The sequence below is a fragment of the Hyperolius riggenbachi genome, chromosome 1 (assembly GCF_040937935.1).
Source record: "Hyperolius riggenbachi isolate aHypRig1 chromosome 1, aHypRig1.pri, whole genome shotgun sequence".
In the NCBI taxonomy this organism is placed as follows: Eukaryota; Metazoa; Chordata; class Amphibia; order Anura; family Hyperoliidae; genus Hyperolius; species Hyperolius riggenbachi.
Genome location: NC_090646.1, coordinates 480,012,773 through 480,035,968, shown reverse-complemented (window position 1 = coordinate 480,035,968; position 23,196 = coordinate 480,012,773). Strand labels below are relative to the sequence as shown.

The window sequence follows — 23,196 nt, the reverse complement described above, 5'->3', positions numbered from 1 at the left end:
TATCTATCGAACCATCTATCTGCTAAAAAAAATCTCATGGTATATTCCAAGCATAATACTTATAGCCATAGACCCTGAACAAACATGCAGATCATTAATATTGTGCCCGCCCCTCCTTAGAGGTGTGTTTTACCACATCACTGGATTTTTATGTGAGCACTGGCTCTGTTTGGTAACACTTGATAAAGGCCTTGTGGCCGTTACGTTGTGTGTTTTTTCTGCTACTATGGTGTGAATAAAACAAAATGAAGACTGCATAAAAATCAAGGGTGAGACCCAGTTATCCTTTCTTGTGTCTGGTAATGCCTCACCTGTCTGCAGCCTGGCAAGGATTCCCCTCTGCATGCTGACTCCTCCACCTGAAAAACTTTACGGTAGTGACCAGTGAGGAATAGGGAGGATCAATGAGATGTAAATATTTCTGAGTTCATTATGCAAATTTGTATGCAAGTTTATGCAGCTTGAAAATGGACCAATCAAGTACCACCCAGGTTTAACCTGATTGGACCATTTTCAAGATGCATATATTTACTTACAAATTTACATGATCTTGTATGAACTTGGAAATATTTGCATCTCATTGATCATCCCTAGCTATGCTACATACACACATCAGACCATAGTCTTTGGAAAATGAAAGATCACAGACCAATTTTACCACCTTCCATGTAGTATGAGAGCCATACCTACACAGTCTATTCTATTGAGCTGAACTCCCCATCATATAAAAAAAAAAACATTCATCTGCAGATCCGAAGATCCATCTTGGTGGATCTGATCTGCAGATGAATGTCTGTTAAACAAGTTGTGTATGAGAAGATTTTTTATCTGATGGGGAGTTCATCTCAATAGAATAGACTGGTGTAGAGTATGGCTCTCATACTACATGGAAGGGGGTAAAATTGGTCTGTGATCTTGCCTTTTCCAAAGACTTATCTCAAATGCGTATCTAGCATAAGGCGCAATGTGCAGACAATCAGAAGTCGTCAGAAGCATTACGGGAGTATCTGTGTAGCTGTGAACAGGCCTGCTGACACGAGAATCTGTCAGATATTAGAAAATTAGAAAATGGCGTTTCTGAGCAGTTTTTTTTTTTTTTTTTTTTTTTTTTACACTAAATATATAGAGGATTCTATTCTGTTGCTAATACATGAATGACTGCAGGCTCCCACAGACACATTATACAGACAAGACACAATTAGAACTACAAATATACTTTAATTACCATAGAAAAAAAAAAAAGGTATATACACAAAATAAGAGGTATATTTGAGCTTGCAAAGGAATGTTAGGCACAAACAGGAAAAACTTCCCTCTCTACACAGAACACTAGACAGGTTACAGAGTGCAATATTATGCGAAAACCAGCTAATATGAAAGGAAAACATGCTGCTCTTTGACAGCTATCGGAAAAAGACATAGAATTTGTGATTTGCATACTTTTTTTTTTTTTTTAAATGAATCTGAGCAAAAAAAGAAAAAGGGTGCAGCAGCAGGACTTTTCTTACCAGCTTGTGCTGGCTGTTTGTACAAGTTTGGCCTGTGGGTCAGGACCCCCTCAGGCAACAGTTCTGGAACAAGGGCTGTTACAGACTTGAGGCTAACAAGGTGTCTCTTGACCGAATGTTATCTAGCGACGGCCGTTGAGTTCCCAGTGAAAGCAGGAACGTAACAGCTCGGGAAAGTAGCACCACACATTATACTCACCTTGTGTTTTGTACAGTGAAGCATACAGTTCATTGAAAAGTATGCTTCACCATAACTGTCAACAAGCGCATTTTGTGATAACAGACAGCATGTAGTGTGTTACCATTCCACCCCACGTTAACACCCCCGCCGCACTGTGAACTTCAATATAGGTGGTGCACTGCAGTATGGCAAGCCGGGTTACAGAGCCGCTGTTCTGCTGTAACGCACTACTGTTAACAGGCCCTAAAGAAAATCTGCATCTTTCAAAAGGTTTCAAGTGTAACATGAGGACCAGAAATGCCACTGTGTAGTAACTGAATAGATGATCTTGGATAAGAAGTAGCACCAGTGCCCGATAAAGCCCAATGCAATAAATATAAATATATACTTAATAATGTAGTTCTTCAACATTGGGATCATATGATCCTACTGTTCGGATTTACAGACAAGCCATTTTGGCTCCTATCAGCACTGTCACCGATCATGCACCCTCACACAACCCCCCTGCGCAACATCGCAGAAACCCATGTGCACACCCAACCCCATTGCGCTTGCTATGTCACCATGCAGTCAGGCCCCCTCCCCCTGGGGTTAAGGTCAAAGGGCGTAACAGCCATGTCTCTCTGTTTAGTGGCGAAGAGAAAGGCAAGTGCTGCAGGTAATACACCCCCCCTCCAATGATGGGCAGAGGAAGACATGATGCAGCAACTTATCCTCCAGAAGACCAAGGTGGAAGGGGGCTAGAAAATAGTGCCAATGGACTTTAACATCTCCTGAATAGATCTCCATCTCTACTGGCAACTCTTTTCTGCATTTTTGGTCAATGAGATGTAAATAACTCCAGCTTACATGCAAATTTTATGCAGTTTGAAATAGGACCAATTAAAAGGTACTTCCTTCCTGTTTATTTTGATTGACCTAGTTTCAAGCCACATACACTCTGCAAGAAATCTGCATGCAAGTCACAATTACTTGCATCTTATGGACCATCCCTGGTCATCAGAAGTTATTTTGTCTCAATTACCAGTTTATAATAATCAACCCATCATTTGCATTTGGATAAAAAGACCATGGGAAGCAATAAGCGTTTCACAATCAAAACAGGTCTGATTGTTTGGTACCAACTTGCATCTCTTGAACAAAGACAATAAATAATTTTCATTCATGGAAAGTACAGTACGGTTTACATGAAAAATACAGTTCTGTTAAAGATAACTTGTAACTAAAAAGAGGCATTTGTAATTATTTGTATCTCTCCCCGGAACCTGCTCCTACAGCGTATGCTTACCTTCCTGAATCAGGGCTTCCACCTGTAATTTGAGAGAAGTGCTGCTAAAAGATATACCCCTCTACTGAAAACTATTACAGGAAACCTGTAACTTCCATACAAACTGCATGAGTAAATGGTTAAGTAGTATGAACAACGTACAAAAACACTTGCCTAATGCAGTGATCAGTACTCTAGTACTGCCTCCTCCATTCTTTAGTGCTTCTCAGCAAAGTCTTCTGTTGGAGTCAAAGACTTAGGATTTGTTCACATCTAAAATCGAAATAGTTGACGGACGCATTTTGTGATTTTAGAGAGCGCGTCATCCCCCCCCCCCCCCCCCCGGCACTTACCTGCACGCTATGTTTTTGTGTAAAGCACTTTTCAAAGCGCTTTTGCAGAGCGCTTTCTTTTTTTCGCTTCCTGATGCAAGTCAGACTGTGAACTCTTTGGCCAAAAAAAGAATAGATACAATGTATATATTCTTAAAAGCGCGAACACAGTCACCGCATACAGCAATTTTTGAGCATTTTGCACTTTTCCTATACATTCTATTGTAGCAAAATCACCCTGAAAATGGTGCAGGCAGCACTTTGATCAGCAGAAAGCAGATGCAACGAGCTGATATGAACTGTCCCATAAGGAATCATTACACAAGCGCTTTTAAGGCGATTTTGAAAATAGTCGGCGCTGAAGAAACTGTGAAAACACCCTAGGTGTGAACAAGGCCTATGGGCTGGAACCCACAGGAGCGCTTTTGGCAGCGTTTTGGCAGTGCTGCGATACGCTAACACTTTGCCAAAACGCTGGGCTAATGTTAATGGATGGGGCAACTTCCACAGGAGCGTTTGCGTTTCCCAGAAACGCAAACGCAGGACCTGCAGCATTTTGGGAGCGTTAGTGCTTCAATGTAAAGTATTGAAACGCTAGCGGAAACGCTCAGCAAAACCTAAACTGAGCGGTTTTGCTAGCGTTTTGCGGTTCAGCACACTGTAACAAAATGAAAAATAATTCACAGGACCAATCAGGATAAAAACGCGAAACGCAAAACGCTACACAACCGCTGAGCAAACAAATACAATGTTGCAAAACGCGACCGAAAACGCGCATGAATCCGCTTGCAAACCGCTCAGACAAAACGCTATCGGTAGCGTTTCGCGTTTGCTGATTTCAGTGGGTTCCAGGCCTTAAAGTGTACCTGAAGTCTGAATATAAAATAAAAAGTATAGTATTTATATGCCCTCTGCTGAAACGTGGTTATCCTCATGCCTTTACTTAGGCCCAGTGCACACCAAAAACCTCTAGCAAATCTGCAAAACGCTAGAGGTTTTTGAAGCAGATTTCAGAGCGATTCTAGGCATGTTTAGAGACGTTTTCTAAACATGCCTAGCGTTTTTTGGAGCGTTTTTGTGTATCAGATTACAAATATTGTTACAGTAAAAGCTGTTACTGAACAGCGTCTAACAAAAACGCCTTCAGAAATCTAAAAAACGCTGCAGCCACCGAGTTTGCATTTGGGGGGAAAAACGAGCCACTCTGGTGTGCACAAGCCCATTCACTTTCATTAGCCAGGCGGTTTTCCCCTCTGCAAGCGTTTTTAAAATGCTTCAGAACCGCTCTGATATGCACCAGCCCTTAGTCTTTATGAAGATCTAATCCTCAGATATTCCCACTCCCTTTTTGTAGGCTGGCAGTAAGTACAGGTATGTAGATAATCATGCTTCAGAGGAAAACCTACACATACCATTAAAAGAATATGTTCAGAATCTAAGATTACTTCACAGCACTAAAGGAGTAGTTATGGAATTTGTTTTTATAGATTATTCAGCGTTTTAGACGCAGACTCAGCAATTCAAACAGCTATAACGTGTATTTATGTGCGTTTCCACACAGGCATATCGTTTCCCGACAGCTCTTTTAAATATATGAAACAGGATCTGCAATGAGCCCAGGCAAGAGAAAAAGCAATTTTCCGCTCAATGATAAACTAGGAGCAAATTGGCAGATAGGACTTTCTCATCACCAAGAGTGGGGATACAGAATTTTACAAATGCCTATTTGTTACAGGGTCTCATTAATGTGCAACAGCATACAATATAAATTGGTCCAGATCTTCACTTTCATTTCATTGGCATTTTTACTGTCATCCATAACCATTAATTTATGTTGTTTATACAATTAATAACATTATAAATGTAACATGTTCTCAAATGGATCTTAATATTACAAATAAATAGATGATAAAATAGCAATATTATTAACCAAGTTAACAATCGTATTACTTTGGGGTAACACAAGAACAAAAAGGAGTGAACAGACATATCTACAAAACGATGTGCTTAAAACACTGTAAACTCTAAGAAGATGATACCGATAAGAGTGTGCAGCACAGGAATAACATCTGGTCATATTATGAGAGGATTCTAGCTGTGGAATGTTGAGCTGGCTCCCCGCACACCTTGATGTGATACCAAGCACAGTGTGCAGAGTAATGGTGTGTCCCTAGAATGGGATAGACACTACGTTCAACTAAGAAGCAAGGTAGGCTTAAGTATTGGCCCATGCATCTGAAGACTACAGACAAGACGAGTGGCAACATCCTCCTTGTCTCTCTTTAGAATACATTATTGTTTGGTTCTATGCGCTTCAGTAGGACAGCCACCAGCTTCTCCATGAATTTGGCGCTATCCTTGCCGGCCTGGAGCACTTCTTCATGGCTGGCGGTTGCTTCACTATCATAGTCCATGACAGCCTTGTTGGTAATAAGCGACATGGCCAGTACCCTTAAGCCACAGTGTCTGGCCACAATTACCTCAGGTACAGTGCTCATTCCTAGAAACACAAGAGAAAAGCAGTTTACTAATAACTACAAAGTAAAACTATTTGAAAGCAGACAGAGTTAAAATTCACAGTTCATGAATGCTAGATGAAACTTGACCGATAAGGACCCCCTCTGCTGAGAACTCATTGTGTGTAAAGCAGCCTACGACCCCCTCTCAACTGCTTGATCAATCAGCCTGATGGATCACTTCGGCCTAGCAACAGCTGAAAGCATTGTTCTTCCCACTCACCTGGCTACCATGTAACATCGACCCTTTCCCACCGGCACAGCAACAGAACACGTCCTCAGCCTACAGGCTAGCGAAGCATGTACAGCCTCTATCCTGCACAATCGCCCAAGTGTTTAGGTCCCAATCCCCACCAGGCTACATGCCTCATATGTAAGCCTTGTAATGGTTTTTCACCTTCCTCTGGATCAACTGAGATATGTGAGGGTAGTAGCTAGTGCCATACCATATTTGCTGGTTTCATGGTGGTTCCATGGAAGGTTGCCTTTTTTCAACCCAACTATGTAACATGTGTATGAGGGTTAAGCCCAACTCCAGGGATAGGTGTTTACCACGAAGCATGTAGTAAGTAGATAAACAATTTTATGCTTCAATGTTTAGGTACTCATACTTTTTTTCATGTAAATCCTGTTCTCCTTGAAAGAAATGGGATAAGTGAAGCACTTGATGCAAGAGAACACAGATGCGAGTACAAAATTGGAACAAAAGGAGAGCAGTTGCCCAGAGCAAACAATTAGGTATCGAGAGCTAAATGATATGAAAGCACTACTGGCTCTGGACACCATCTATGCTCCAGTGTTCTTTGCGTTTAAGATTGATTAACCAGCCACTTGGGGAGTTTCTTGATGTTTGTGTGTGGTCTAAGGGCTGGCTCAAACGGGCGGTAAACGTGACGTTTTTTCCACCCGACTAAATCGTCATTTAATTAAAAAGGGATCTATCGCTGTTCCATTTAAAATGTCTACCAATCCCATTGTCTTTTCTTGGATGCTACATGTAGTGTTTAGCCTTGGCTACATTCAAGGTTCCGATGCCTGCCTAGGGACTATAAAGGCAACATGACGATGGAACGTTGTGAACCAATCAAAATGCTTTTCTGTAGTGTAGCAGAAAAATGTTTAACATTTTTTAGTAAATTTTTGTTTGGAAAGTGCTGACAGATAAGGCTACAAATTGGTAAAGAGTGATAAAGAAGTGTCACAATTCCCGTTATCTAGAAGAAAACATGCAAAAGAATACTAGCACTTACCTACGGCATCAGCTCCAAGACTGTTGAGCATTCTACATTCAGCGATAGTCTCAAAGTTAGGTCCCCCAAGGCTACAGTATATTCCTTCCCTCATTTTATCTGAAAAGCCCAGTTCCCGTCCAACTGCCAGAGCCAGCTTTCTCAAGTCCTTGTCATAAGCATCAGACATGGGAGGGAAGCGAGTACCAAACCTATTGGGAACACAAAGGATTGCCAAGGTGAAGTGACAATGTATACACACACATAAGCACAGTGCATTACTGGGGTGCTCATTCGGCAATTACATGCACTTAATCTTTACCTGTATTAAAAATGTACAGTTTCTTCACACAAGCAAACTCTGTCTTTCGCTCCACCACAAACCAATACACATGAGATGACTAGGGATGGTCAATGAGATGCAAAAGAGTACCAAGTTTATGCAATATTATGCAAATTTATGCAGCTTGGCAATGGAATTGATCCATTTTCAGGCCTGGAACCCACTAGAAAGTGCAAAACGCTATCGCAATTGCTGATAGTGTTTTGCAAGCAATTTTGGGAGCGATTTCCCTGCTCCTATACAATTCACTAGAATGTAAACGCTCCCAAAATGCTGCATGTCCTGCGATTGCGATTTCCTTAATCGATGTAGTGAAACCTGTCCCATCAATTTAAATTGGCAGAGCGTTTAGGGAAATCGCAAGCAAATGAAAGCGCTCCCTAAACGCTCAAAAAAAAAACAAAAAAAAAACACTCCGGTGGTTACCAGGCCTCAAGCTGCTTACATTTACAGATTTGCATAGTCCAATATCAACTCGGAATGACTTGCATCTAATTGACCATCCCTAGACATTACCCAATCTGGCCAGTCTGTGCTTGAATGGGTGGTCCAATGTCACTTATATAGGCACAATACTTGACTACAAGACACATGCTTTTGTCTGGAAATGATGGCCCAATATTTGCATTGTTTCAACCATAAACTAACCAACAGTCTATAATGGTCATGGCAGGCCAGCAATTGTTTCTTAGGGCCTGAGCTCACTGACGCAGTTATGTCCGCTTTTTATTATCTGTAGCACTGATATGTAACTGATAAAGACACAACTGCGTCAGTGGGCTCAGGCCCTTACCAACCTGCCATCTTCAGAGTTCCTTATAAAAATAATACTTCACTTGCTCAAAAAAACAAAAACACAAACATATGTCATTATTTCCAACATCTAGGCGCTTATACAGATACTTTGCAACCAACAGAACTCTGATAAATAAATAAAAAAATGTCTAGGTTAAAATTTGTGGGCTGGTGTCTGCAGAAGGTAATCTAATGTAAACAGAGGAGGGAGGAGGAGGGGGGATTAGGTGATTTTGCTTAAGATGCAGATAAGCCTGCCTCTGTGTAATGTTTACAAACAACATGGCTGCTGTCATTCTATCACAGGAAGAAATAATCATATTCTATTAATGTTGTTTGCAGCTAGATTTGCTGTGTAAACTCTCGGGTCAGCTTTAAGGCAACAAAATCTAAGGTCAGTATGGCCCTGTAGCAAGAAACACTGCAGACTTGATTAAGGAGTTCAGGTTTTCATATGGTCCCTGCAGTGGGGCATCTCTCACTAATCCTTCCACCCAATATAGATTGTCCCTAAAATTACCACCCAAGACAATTGCCAACAATCATTTCAGACAAAAATTGTTTAGTGTCTGTACTTGGCTTTAATGGGAAACTTGTAGATTTTAGATCAGCAAAAACAGATGAGTGGACACTCTTGTCAATGGAGCCACATGTCTCCTGCATATATATTTACATTAAGAAATGCTGCATAAAACTGAACTTCCAGTACAGAATGTCTGTATAGTATAGAACGTTGTAATTCAAGCTCACCTCTCCTCATTTGGGCCAGACAGAGGATTGTGTCCTGCAAACCCAGGCATATTGATGTGATCCATTATCACCATAACGTCTCCAACCTTGTAATCTTGATTCAAGCCTCCAGCCGCATTGGTGAGAATCACTGTTTCCACCCCAATTAAGCGGAAAACGCGAATGGGAAAGGTTACCTAACAAGACAAAGGAATAATTTACAGCCTCATTTCTAAGACTGGAAGAATATTTGGAAACAAAGTTTTACAAAAAGCCTGAGTATTAAAAGGAACACTATAGTGGATGTCATATGGATGCTGCCATCTTTATTCCGGTTTTAAAAAATTGCTATTTTCTTGGTTAACCAGTTGTCTCTTATGCTGGGCATACATGGTAGGATTCTTCCTTATCAATCGAGCCGCTGATGGCTCGATTGATAATATTCGACAGGTCCAATGACCCGCCGGATAGATTCCCCGCTTGATCCCCGCGGGCAGACAATAGCGGGGAATCGAGCGGCTGATAGGAAGTGCCGGTGGGGACGAGCGGGAATCGATTTGGCCACCCACGGGGATGCGGCGGGAGTCAATCCGGGCTACAGGAGAGGGATTCCCTGTTCAAAACGCCTGCCAGGAGCGTTGAGAAATTTAGGTGTGTGTGTGTGTGTGTGTGTGTGTGTGTGTGTGTGTGTGTGTGTGTGTGTGTGTGTGTGTGTGTGTGTGTGTGTGTGTGTGTGTGTGTGTGTGTGTGTGTGTGTGTGTGTGTGTGTGTGTGTGTGTGTGTGTGTGTGTGTGTGTGTGTGTGTGTGTGTGTGTGTGTGTGTGTGTGTGTGTGTGTGTGTTACACGACTCAGTCCTAAAGGTGCGTACACACATGCGACTATAGTCCTTTGTAACGATCGTTCCCCGATCTTTACCCACGACGATCGTTACAAAAAACGAACCACCGACTATTACGGCAAACGACGAACGAGCCAAATCGTTACAAAAGAAAGTTCTGTCTCGGCGGATTTTAACCAACGACGATCGTTTGCAAAAGTAGTACATCGTTGGAAACGGTCGTTCGTACTAGGCTTGACATGCGCATTTCACTATTTCTCTGTGAAACTTCTCATTTTTATGCGCAGGCGCAATAGTTGCTTTACGTGATGTAACGTTCGTTCTAACGATCAGATCGTTACACACCTTTTAAAACTATCTTTACTTAGGTCGTTCTTTCATGAATTAAAAGTTCGTTCGTCGTTCAACGAACGATCGTTGTCGCATGTGTGTACGTAGCATAACTCTTTCCCCACTTATAGCCAATATGGGGGGCATTCTCTCTCCCCCTCCTTGCAGTGATGCAACAGCGAGTGTGCTGTTATTTCCCCCTCCCTCCCACCCACCATTACCCAAAGGGAGCCATCTGCATGTATTTTCCCCCTCGCTCTGTGTAATCCTATGTATGAGTGATTTGCGCAACTCGCGCTAATCTCCGTGCTTTAGCGTAGCCCCGCCTCCCAATGTCAGAAGACGGAGTTACGCTAAAGCACAGAGATTAGCGCAAGTAAAGGGAGAAGAGAGGACAGTGTGCCCACTGCTGGTGAAAGACGGCTTCTGCTGCGCGAATCACGCTACAAAGGATTACACAGAGCGAGGGGGCAAATACAAGCAGACGGGTCTCCCTTTGGATGATGGTGGGTGGGAGGGGAGAAATACAGGCAAATGGCTCCCTCTGGGTGATGGTGGGTGGAAGGGAGGGGGAATAAAGGCAGCATGCATTTGGGCGATGGTGGATATGATGGAGGGGGAATACAGGCAGCATGCATTTGGGCGATGGTGGGTTGGTAGGGGGGGGGGATGTAGACAAGCTGCCCCCTTTGGGTGATAGTGGGTGGGAGGAAGCTGGAAATTACTGGCAGCATGCGTTTCAGGGTAGGGGGGGAGTTACAGGCAGCATGCGTTTGGGTGATGGTGGGTGGGAGGAAGGGAGTCATAGGCAGAGGGTTAAGGGCTGCATGTGTGTCCTGGAGGAGTTATTTGCTGCACTTGGGGGCCAGGAGGGGTTATTGACTACCTGACTTATGCAGTGCAGCCATTAACCCATCCTGATCCCCAAGTGCAGCTATTAACTTTACTAAATAGACTTATACATGAGTAATTGGAAAATTCCAGCTTTTGAGGGTCAAATATTGGGGTAGACTTATACACACGGTCGACTTGTATCCGAGTATATAGGGTAACAAGGTCTAAACATATACAAAAGATCAGTTATAGAAGACCTGAAATCAGAAGTAATCAGGATGTGCTATGTTTATAGGGAGAATACTAACCTTCCACAGTGGGTATCCCTCATAGAAGTGGAAGCGTCCTTGCATGCACACACATGGCTTCCCATTCAGGTTCCCGAATATCAGTCGTCCAGCATGACCAGGAACTGCAGCAGAGGAAAGAACAGACATGATCAGGTAACTGATGATTAAAACAGATACTCTATGAACCAGTACAGTTTATCACTGTCTACAATATATATTGAATCACAGGCTAGGACATGGACATTGGGGAAAAGGGGTAATGCGTACTATGACAAATTTATACACACACACACACACACGTGATAAATCTTTTCTTCTTCACTATGCCCCCCCCCCCCTTAATGCTACAATGGAAGTGCCTGATCCTCAGCTGCTACTTGGCACCACCCTCTCCATCCCATGAGATCATGCTCTGGCCAAGTTACCACACACACCTGCCTGCTACAGTGTGATGGACCAGCTGTACACCTGCATGCCATATGTGGTGAAACCATTATGTAGTAAGCTTGTAACACCTGGAACAGGAAATGGAGGAGCTGATAGAAGCCTGTAGCATGTAGCAGAGGGGGCAGGGATAGGAATGCTGCTCCAATGCAAACTTAAAGTGGACTGCTGCTGTAAATTCTATTATGAAAAATAAAAAACATGACTGCTCCAACTTTTGCCAAGTTCAGCAATGGCTGATTACTTTATTAACCAGCAGTGAAGCACTGCTGGGTGGGTGGCACTGCACTATATGACTCTCCTCTCTGTGATAGGCTGGCTCAGTGACACATTATAACTTCTGCTGCCTGTGATGATAGTGTGAGTTTAATTTTTACAATGGAGGTCTGCTTTAAGGTGGCCACATATAATACATTTTTTTAATTTTTTTCCCCCCAATTTGAGAACTAAACTATTTTTATGATTCATTGTAACCTTTGAAAATCTGAGCTATGTATCACACATGTTTCTAATTCTGCAATTATGAAAAAAATGATCTCTGAAATGAACTCTGAAAAAAATTGCTTCCATCTATAAGGGCTTGTTCACATCTAGGGCGGTTTGCAGTTGAGTTGGACTTGAGTCAGGAAGTGAAAAAACAAAAATTGCTCTGCAAAACGCTCACAAAAATCGCAAAGTGCGGCCGTCAGCAATTTCAATGTTAGATGTGAACAAAGCCTAAGTGAAGAAGAGACAGTCTATCCTACACCATTAGATCTTCATGAAAAAACACTGGAATAAAAGATAAAACTTGATTTTTCTGTATATCTAAACCTTTCTGGTCCATTTCCGCTTGTGCGGTACGAATTTGTTGCAAAAACGAATGCGCATGCAGATGCAAATTTTTACCACGAATTCGCGTACGTTTTTGTGTAAGTATGCAAATTTAACCATGTCAGTGCCTCTCTGCTCTTACATTGAATTTTAGGCGAAACCATATGCGAATTCACATTGAAAATTCGCATAGCGAAAATGAATGCGAATTTCCTATTAAAAACATTGTATGCAAATCGCACAACCCAAGGCAGTGTGCAAATTCTGAGGGCTCTGCCGTGCAGATTTTTCCTGCACAGAAAACCGCAAAGAATTCCTGACAAGTGGAAACAGGCCCATCCACTTGTATTTGTTATGTGAACCTGTATGCAGAAAACGCATGCAGATTCGCGATAGTGGAAACGGGCCCTTTATGTGTGGGCGCCTTTATTGCCAGTGACTTAAAGTTCAATCCCACTTCAAAATCACACTACCCTTTAGATTGTAAGCTCGCAAGGGCAGTGTTATCCTCCTAATGTTTACTGTTTTTGATGCAATATTTGTGCTGCTTGAGATTCTGCTGTACATTTTTTGGTTGTACCTATGTTCCCCGTGTCGTCTTATTGTGCTTTGTAAAGCGCTGTGGAATATGTTGGAGCCTTATAAATAAAAAGTAATACTAAAAAGAAAGAAGATTCAACTTGTTTCAGAAGATTCGACGCATAATGTTTATGTTTTACCGTGTCTCAAGGGGTCATGTATTTTATGTGATCTTTAGTATTTCGTACTTAAAGGGAACCTGAGGCGAGAGGGATATGGAGGCTGACATTTATTTCCTTGTAAACAATGCCAGTTGCCTGCCAGCCCTATTGATGTTCTGGAATAAGTTGTGTCTGAGTCAAAACCCTGGAACAAGTGAACCAGTAAAACCGGAGTCAGAATCAGGATCTGCTGTATGCTTGTTAAGGATCTACTGCTAAGAGACACAGGATCAGGAGGACTGCCAGGAAACTGGTATTGTTTAAAAGGAAATAAATATGGCAGCCTCCATATCACTCTCACCTCGGGTTCTTTTTAAAAGTGTACTTTGGCTTAAAACAAATGCAAGAAGTCTATAATTTAGTAAGGTTCTTAAAAAAAAAAAAAAAAAAAAAATCACTCCGGGTGCTGCTAATTCGAAACTGATATTTCACTACGTGTTTAGCAATCCTCATTGTGGTCCAATACAACCCAGGTGCACGTTTCATGCTCTTGCCACCTAATAGCAGATACTTATTACAGAACGTTCTTCAATGATTCCCAGCCCTGGAGAACCTTAGTAAAGCAAGTCCAAGACAAAGGTGATTTCCTGTAACCATGCCTTACACACCTGTACTGTGTGGGAAGTTGGGGATCTCACTGTAGGGGAACACCACCTGGTCCTTTAACGTTTCAGCCAAAGCTCCAAGTCCAGATCCGCATACAATGGCCACTGTGGGGCGGTGTTCTGTATTAGTCAATAACCAGTCTGCTGTCTGCTGATATTCTTCATAGGTGTACCTAAAAGCACAGAATGACAATAATGAATGGCAATTACTAACCATGTTTCTTCATCTAAACATAACTAGTGCATGAAAAAACTGAAGCATCATAGGTGTGGTTCAGACACTCACACATTATTTGCTATGGATGTGCAATTTGTACACACCTTTCCTTTAAATAGTATTACTTGAGGTGCACATGACTATCATTACTGGATTTTCCTATTATTTTGTACTAAAGCCTTGTACACACCTTCAGTTTTGAATGGCCAATTTTACTACCTCAATGTAGTATGAGGTTGAAAATGTAATACTTTGTATGGATTACGTACATAAACCCTCATACTACATGGAGGTGGCAAAATTGCTTAGTGATTGGCCAATCAAAATTGAAGAGGTGTACCAGGCTTTAACCTCTGCTTCCAGCCAATTTGCTGCCATACAGGGATTCAAACCAACAGGCAGCAAGTATGGCAGTGCATATCCCTCCAGATATCCTCTGTTCAGATACATATGTGCTGTTATAACAAAACAACAAAACTATTATAAAAAAAAAAAAAAAAAAAAGAAAAAGAAAAACACCAGTCTTAACTTTAATAGGAAACTGGGAGTTAGCTCGGCCAGCCATTCAGAAGGCCTGCTTTCTTTACAGCATCACAAAGCATGTTCTGTGTAGTGAAGCTTACAATGAGATTCCAGTGTGCTTGCGTCAGTGTCTGTGGCAGACTGCCAGAGGGCTGCCCTTACTGTTTGTACTTTTAGCTTTTTATCCATGTTACAAGCACATACACGTATTTCTACAGACATGAGGAGACACGCTTTTTAGATTCATTACAGATTGCTAAGGAAATCATTAGCGCTTACAATGCATTAAAGTTTCCACAATACCCATATAAGGCATCATAAGACACTAGTGTGAAAAAGTATTTTCCCCCTTTGGATTCCAATTATTACTGCATATTTTTCACAATGAATGGTCTCTGATATTAAAACATGATGTAAGATTAAACAAAGGGCACTTAAAGCCATGGCTGTGGAGTCGGAGTCGAAGCAAGTTTTGGGTACCTGGAGTCGGAGTCGTAAAAAAAATGCACTGACTGGCTAATAAATATATTTATACTACCTAAAAGGAGAAAAAAAAAATGTTTTCTTTGCAAACTCTCTTTGCTCATGAAAAAAAATAATTTTAGGATGACTGACAGGGCTTCTTCCAGCCCCCCCTCCCCAGTCTGTAAGGTCCCTCTGTGTCCTCCGGGTCCCCTTCCATGTGCCGCTTCCTCCTCAGGAAGGTCTCCACATGAGTGTTCCTGTCCACGAGCCTCAAAAGAATTGTACCACGCATGTTCAGATTGCTCCAGGCGAAGGAGCATGATGGAGGAGGCGCGCAGATGGGAAGGGGCATGCACATTAGCTGTGAGTAAAGCTCAGGTCATACATTTTTCTGTGGTGGCAGCGGCACATAGGGGCCCCGGAAGACACCTAGGGACCTGACAGACTACAGGGGGCTGGAAGACCTGACAGACTTCGGGTGAGCCCCTCTGAGGGACAGTCAGTGATTAAGATTGTATACTCGGTAAAGCGCTGCAGAAGATGTCAGCGCTACATAAATACTAAACAACATCACAGGCAACATTGTACCTTGTGTTAGTTTCAGTAGACTGATTTTTGTTATTATTGCAAATTATATTTAATATATTTTTAGGTTCATTTTGTCTACACAAAATCCTGGGGGCTAGTATAGTGAACTGACCTTTTACATGTAAATGAGTCCAATTAAATCTGTGTGTCCGGTTTAGGTTGCCAAAGAACAGGTACAAAAGTCCCCCTACTTCTTTTGAGGTGACTCATGCAGGGAGGACAGCCAATAACTACATGAAATATTCAGAAAGAGCTACAGAGTTTTTTATATTCCAGGAAATCTATATGTGTATAGAGAAGTGTGAGAAGGAGACCAGGTTACCGTTGGCCAAATTCATTAGAGCCGAGAGGCAAATGTCACGAATTCACCAGCAGCCTATTTTAGAACCTGACAAAACAGCTGAACTGTGGAAACCACGGGCACCAAACCTCTGACTCAGTTCTGGGGCCTTTGCGAAAAGAGGTTAGTAAAAAATAGGTGGAATTGTTTAACTAGTTGAAAATTACTAATCTACTAAAACTGTAATGTATTGATGCATACTATACAGAGCACTCTATATTCTGTTTCAAGCATCAACAAACTTCTTAAGGACTACAATTTACTGTAATACTAATCATCATCACAACAGCATATGTCTTTGAGATACACCACACAGTACTGGCCTTCTCCAATCTGCTCATTAGCAGAGAAAGCTGACCAACCCTACGCACGCACGCACGCACGCACGCACGCACGCACGCACGCACGCACGCACGCACGCACGCACGCGCACGCACGCACACACACACACACACACACACACACACACACACACACACACACACACACACACACACACACACACACACACACACACACACACACACACACACACACACACACACACACACACTTTTTGTTTGCTTATGCCATTTTATAATTTCTCATTGCTCTAAAATAATTTAATCTACAAAACAGTTCATGTAACTGACTTACTACGGTAATACTTGGGCTATTCTCATGCATCTAGTGTTTTGCTGCAATATATGCTTTTAGGGTTATTAACTGAATTTTTGTTAAAGGTTTAAGCCCCATCTACACGATACGATTCTTTATATGATTCGATTACAATTCTATTTACGATCCGATTAGATCCAACATGTCCGATCAGAATTTGATTCGATTCAATTCAATTTGCCATTGTTTTGCAATGGCAAATTGTATTGAATCGAATCGAATCCCAATCGGACATGTTGGATTTAATCGGATCGTAAATAGAATCGTAATCGAATCATATAAAGAATCGTATCGTGTAGATGGGGCTTTATAGATCCTAAAATCTGGTGATCCCATCATGATGTCAGAGTCTGATTTGTTTATATTTATACTGAGAAATCTCCCCTTGATGGAGCGATAAAAAGAAAAACTCTCTCTGGTACAAAAGTGGTTAACAGAAAGAGCTTTTGTACATTTCTGCCACATGTATACATGTGATACTATGAATGTGAAGGACACAGACAATTATCCCATTGGTATTCTAATCCACTGTTCCCTGGAATTCAGCTATAGGCACATGATGAACTCATTTCTGATACACAACTCTCTGACTTAAGCCACATCACACTTCCCTCATAGTAAAATAAGAGTGGGAATACCTTAGAGTAGTTGTTCTCAAGCCCACAAGCAAATACAGGAGATTCAAAGTTTTGGGGGTTTTTTTGTTTTTTTTTTTAACAAAATGAACACAACCACTGCTCTAGCTTACCTTGTATCTATAGTCCTGACTAAAAAATATAGGCCTGTACTTTTAAAGTAGTGTTCATTTTAACACACACAAAGTAATGTATAACGCACGTGTACATGTGTCACTGCTAGCAACATGTTACTATGTTATGGGGTGGAACTTACCATGCTCTTCCTGTTTAACTACTCTACCTTTGTAGTTGCAGCATTTATTAAGACTATGTTGCAAATAACATTAAGAAAATTATTCTAGTAAAGTGTAATGTTTTACTGCAATGATGAACACAGATAAGGCAATCTGATGGAGCAATAGTCTGGGTAATCTTACCAACATCTGCATGGGATAGTCTGTTCAAACTATATTCACTTGTTTCAGCTGTTCACTATGCAGAACCAACTAATGGTGTGTACACACTTGAAAGATAAATGAAAGATCTTAGACCAATTTTACCACCTTCCATGTAGTATGAAAGCATACTCTACACAGTCTATTCTATTGAGCTGAACTCCCCATCAGATAAAAATCTTTGCAGGATGCTCTACACACTCAAAAGATCAGTATCTGCAAAAAATCTGTTCCTGCAAAAGATCCATTCGTGTAAAATGCATTCATAGTCTATATCTGCAGATCTCATACGCACCTTGTTTAAAGAGACACTGAAGCGAAAAAAAAAAAAATGATATAGTGAATTGGTTGTGTACTATGAATAATTACTAGAAGATTAGCAGCAAAGAAAATATTCTCATACTTTTATTTTCAGGTATATAGTGTTTTTTCTAACATTGCATCATTCTATAATATGTGCAGATTACACAACACTCAGCATTCAAAATGAGTCTTTCAGAGCAGTCTGAAGTAATGACCTCTCCTCTAGCAGAGGAAAAGTAAATAGTCCAGGAACAGTTGAGATAATAAAAGTCAGATAACAGCCCTCTCCACGACTAATGGCCCATACTCAAGGGCTACAAATGTCACCGCAACACGCGGCGCGCGTGTGTTGCAGCGACAGGTCGCCCGTGAGTATGGGCCGTTGAACGGGCGCGCACACCAAACTGTCGCCCGTCGCTGATGTCGCCAGACGATTGAAATGTTCAATCGCCTGGCGACAGTCGCCGCCGTAACTGTCGCTAGTCCGCGTGAGTACGCGGACTAGCGACAGCAACCTCCATTGAGGTATGCAGAGCTTCCGGCGGGGGAGGAGGAACGTCGGCGACAGCTTCCGTCGAGCCTCTGGTCCCTCTTCCGCGTGTGTACGCGGAGGGACCTGGCGAGGAGCTGTCGCCGGCCTGTCGCTAGCACGCTCACGTGTGCTGGCGACAGGCCACTTTTGCTGCCCGTGAGTATGGGCCATAAGTTAGTCGGAGAGCTTAATGGCTTGTTTGCATAGAGATAACAACTGGAGTTTCTCAACTCTTCCTGTACTGGAAACAATTACACTGATGTATCTGATCTTAATGTTTTATTTCTTAGCTGTGCTACACATACAAATCATAATATCATCATTTTTTTTTCGCTTCAGTGTCTCTTTAACAGACATTCATCTGCAGATCTGAAAATCCATCCTGGTAGATCTGATCTGCAGATGAATGTCTGTTAAACAAGGTGTGTATGAGGATCTGCAGATATCATAGACTATGAATGCATTTTGCAGGAACTGATTGTTTGCAGATACTGATCTTTTGAATGTGTCCAGCATCCTGCAAAGATTTCTGTCTGATGGGGAGTTCAGCTCCATAGAATAGACTGTGTAGGTATGGCTCTCATACTACATGGAAGGGGGTAAAATTGGTCTAAGATCTTTCATTTATCTTTCAAGTGTGTACACACCATAAGTAATATAAGGCTGACACAGTGTGAGTATAGTGCAGGCAGATTGTACAGGAAGGCCCTTGTACCACACAGACATGCAGTTACGCAACTACAATTCATGAGGCCCCCAGCGAAACTCTGATAGGGCCCCCCCAATGTTCACACCCCTTCGCTTGCCTCCCCTTGGTGTCCTTCACAGTCTTGGGGCCCTTCTCACAAGGAGCATAAAACACGTGTGGCCATTAGGATCTTCTGAATACTAGAATTTGTTGTGTATAATCTACTGCCAGTTTGTACTGGTATATGTGTCCTTTGGACCCCTTCATCAATTCTCCAAACACCCGAATTGTGTTCCACTCTGCTGCTGACAATCTGCAGTGCACAGCTGGGGTTCCACAAATCAGCAGCCAGCTTTTATAACTGCAGGATGGACCCTGTGATTACTAGGATCTTTACATTGCATGATATTATTTGTAAAACACATCACTAGCGAGCTACAGCTTGCTCTTGAACTGGCCAGAGGTGGTATGGGAGGCAGCTACCTCACAAACAGAAGGATTCATATACTTAAAAAAAAGAAAAAGGGCTACCTTTCTTACCATCCTCAGAACTTGGCAAGCTGCATAAACTATGTTTTGACTGCAAAGCTATATCAGATCCCAGGGCACAGAGAGTGGCTGTGTGTAAACTGAATGCTGTGTCTTCTCAGAGGCTGATGTCTGTCAGAGAATCTGCCAACTTAGATCCAGCCAAAAAGCCTAAATCCCAAGAATATAAACAGTTTCTGTGTGAAATGGGCTTGTATGGAGTTTGTGTCTTGTTTGTTATTCTCAATGCCTCACGTTCAGAGCCAACAACCATATTTTACAGGCCTTGAAGAAGGAATGCTAGACATAGAAGTGCTAGATTTCTCTGGTAACAGCTTTGGTCAAAAGAGAGTAAACCTTACCCAGACTAGTCTGTTCTGGCCAATAACCTTCAGGCACTATTGAGAAAGCTACCAGTACACTCTTCCCATGGTCAGGCTGAGATCCTTTACAACTTAATGCTTACTGTTAGTGAATGCGTGTGATCTAATCATGTAATCGTAAAATACGAGATGTCGTCTGTGGCTGGTACAGGTGCCCAGTGTTCTTTGTGGAGGGCCTGGCTCTATTGCAAGAACGCCAAGCTTGCTATGACTCATAGATTCCTTCCTTTTCTAGACTGTGCAGCTTGTAGTACAGGTCAAAACCAAACTCACAGTCATGTGCAGCGAAGCAATTATTCCAGTATTACAACACTGAATACAAAACTGTATTACTGGAACTGTGGGGAAAGCCAATTCACTCTCAGGGCCTGCAGAACTAAGTCACAAAATATACCATACTTTATGAAAATCCACAAACCTCAACAATTTTACTGTGGTGTAGAAGAAAAGAATATGCAAATGTACAGAAATACAGTTACATTCCAGATACAGGTAGTCCTCGGTTAATGAACAGGATAGGAACTGTAGGTTCGTTCTTAACCTGAATCCATTCTTGAGTTGGGACACTGTGCCATGTCTGTCCCCTGTACCTCCTTTGTGCCCCGTGCCTTCAGTGTCCCCCTCTGTGCCACCTCTGCCCCCCTATGTGCCTCCCTCTGTCCTAGGGATGATCGTAATGTGGCAATTTTGCTTATGCAAAATTTCACGTAACATTTTTCAATAATACGGAATTACGAGAACTGAAACGATTTCACGTAGTCCGCGCATACTTCCAGAGGATCCCAGCGCTGGATCGCAGGGTTGCTTTAAATGTATAAAATGTGTGTGCAGATCTCGGAACACGCTATATAGTAAAATTTACCACAGAAAAATGTCATTTTACCGTGTTTAAAAAAAAAAACTCTGAATTTTTTTTAAATCTACTCTCAAAAACTACAAGGTCTTTTTCAGAAAAAAAAAAGTTATGACTTGCCATTCGTAGCGGCAGGTCTTTCGCAAGTCAGGCACTTGTAATTCAGGGACTACCTGTAAAAGACTTTATTTTCTATGGCTATGCTAGTTGCACTTTTTGATTCTTAGTATACCGAGTGTTACATCTTCTATGCTGGTTCAAGAGTTATAAAAAAAGTCTAAACTAAACCCTAACAGCATGGTTACTACCAGGGCTGTGGAGTCGGAGTCGTGGAGTCGAAGTCGGGCAATTTTGGGTGCCTGGAGTCGGGAAAAAATGCACCGACTCCGACTCCTAATGAATTTGTAACTGTAATTAAAATAGAAAATATGATAAAATGTTCTATTTCTCAGATAATAGTCATTAAAAATAATGTATATATACAGTATATATACAGTAATAGCTGTGCTTAGTCCACAAAAATGAAATAAACCAATCAAAATTAGTTACTTGTGCTGCTTCAATAAAGCAGTCCCCGTATTTTTAAGGTCAGATATACATATCTGATTGTGACTGTATATATGATGTGTACACAGGAATCTCTTATATATACTAAATAACATCTATGCTGTAAGAATAAAGCCTGATGTGTAGCTGTGTCAATAATAGAGATGGTCAACGAGATGGAAAGAATTCTGCATTGATGCTGATTTATGCAAATGTATGCACTCCCTTTGCTGATGAAATCAAATAATTTGATATGTTGTTAAAATTTGGTTTGGTGACTACAAATTAAAGGGTAACTGAGACGGATGAAAAGTAAAGTTTTATACATACCTGGGGCTTCCTCCAGCCCCCTTCAGGCTAATCAGTCCCTCGCTGTCCTCCACCACCCGGATCTTCTGCTATGAGTCCTGGTAATTCAGCCAGTCAGCGCTGTCCGGCCGCATGCCGCTCCCACAGCCAGGAACATTCTGCACCTGCGCAATAGTGCTGCACAGGTGTAGTATGCTCCTGGCGGCGGAGTGTGTGCATGCGCACTACGCCCGACTGGCTCAAGTACCTGGACTCATAGCAGAAGATCCAGGTGGTGGAGGAGGACAACGAGGGACTGATTATCCTGAAGGCGGCTGGAGGAAGCCCCAGGTATGTATAAAACTTTAATTTCATCTGTCTCAGGTTTACTTTGTTACACAGTAGTACTATACTCTACATATGCACTCCCCACAGAGCTGCAGGGAATCCACTGAGAATGCTGTGCACATTGAACACAGAGGTGTTGTCTGTTTACAATCTCCTCATTCCCCTGCAGAGTACCTGCACATCATTCTTACATGTACCCACACTTACATTGCCTAGGGCCTGATAGATGTTCTTTGTTCCGGTTTGTACCTTTTACAAGTACTCTTACCAAGGACTAGTTTTAGTCTAAAGGGAATAAATATAGTAGTCTACATATCCTTCTCACTTCAGTTGTCTTGTAAAATTCCTAAGCGTTGGCAGTTAAGAGACGAATTTCATGTTATATACTTTTAATCAACAAAATTGTAATATGCAAATTAGAGGAGTCGGAGTCGAGGAGTCTGAGGAATCCTAAACTGAGGAGTCGAAGTCGGTGGATTTTTGGACCGACTCCACAGCCCTGGTTACTACCAGGGTCACCCACGTTCTACTCCTTCTCTCCTAAAACTATAAAAAAACTGAAGAAGAAATCATCTGCTTAATTATGCTCTTTACTGCAATTTTATTTAATTGTAGCATAGGCAAAAGTCTATATGTAGTACAGCGGCGTGCTAAGATGACAGTGGTGTCCACTGGCTAGATAACGGTCCAGCTCTTACAGTTCAGTGCTGTGGATTCTGTTGGCAAGGCATGCTGTGTTGAATCGAACAACAAAGCTTACTTTTCACGGACTACATGCTTCCTTGTATGCGCCCCCCCAATCTTGTTTTTACAAAAACTCTAAAAGTTATACCCCAGTGTGAACCTAGCCAAAGCATCATGTACAAACCACTGTACTGGAGGTAGTAGCTATTTCTATATACTGATTAGTTACAATAGCAACACTGCAATGATAATGTATGAATGTACGTACATTTTTACGCATACGCAAAAAAAAAAAATATATGCAATGCGTAATAAAAATGTATGTATTAATGTTCATGCACCAGTGGGAATGCGTAAAGATGTATGCAATGTGGCCCGCCGACCCCT

General features: G+C 41.9%; 1 protein-coding gene across 2 annotated transcripts in view; it reads right to left on the bottom strand.

The window, feature by feature from the left end:
- Positions 1–1,198: 1,198 nt before the first annotated feature.
- Positions 1,199–23,196, bottom strand: part of PNP (purine nucleoside phosphorylase) — a 63,060-nt gene continuing 41,062 nt past the window's right edge. For both annotated transcript variants that reach the window (XM_068241703.1, XM_068241693.1), the window contains exons 2-6: positions 13,799–13,968; positions 11,212–11,315; positions 8,922–9,097; positions 7,055–7,245; positions 1,199–5,788 (exon numbers count right to left, since the gene is read on the bottom strand). In XM_068241703.1, coding sequence (XP_068097804.1) covers positions 5,571–5,788; positions 7,055–7,245; positions 8,922–9,097; positions 11,212–11,315; positions 13,799–13,968 — 859 coding nt within the window. In that variant the 3' untranslated portion in view covers positions 1,199–5,570. The remainder of the gene's footprint in view (positions 5,789–7,054; positions 7,246–8,921; positions 9,098–11,211; positions 11,316–13,798; positions 13,969–23,196) is intronic.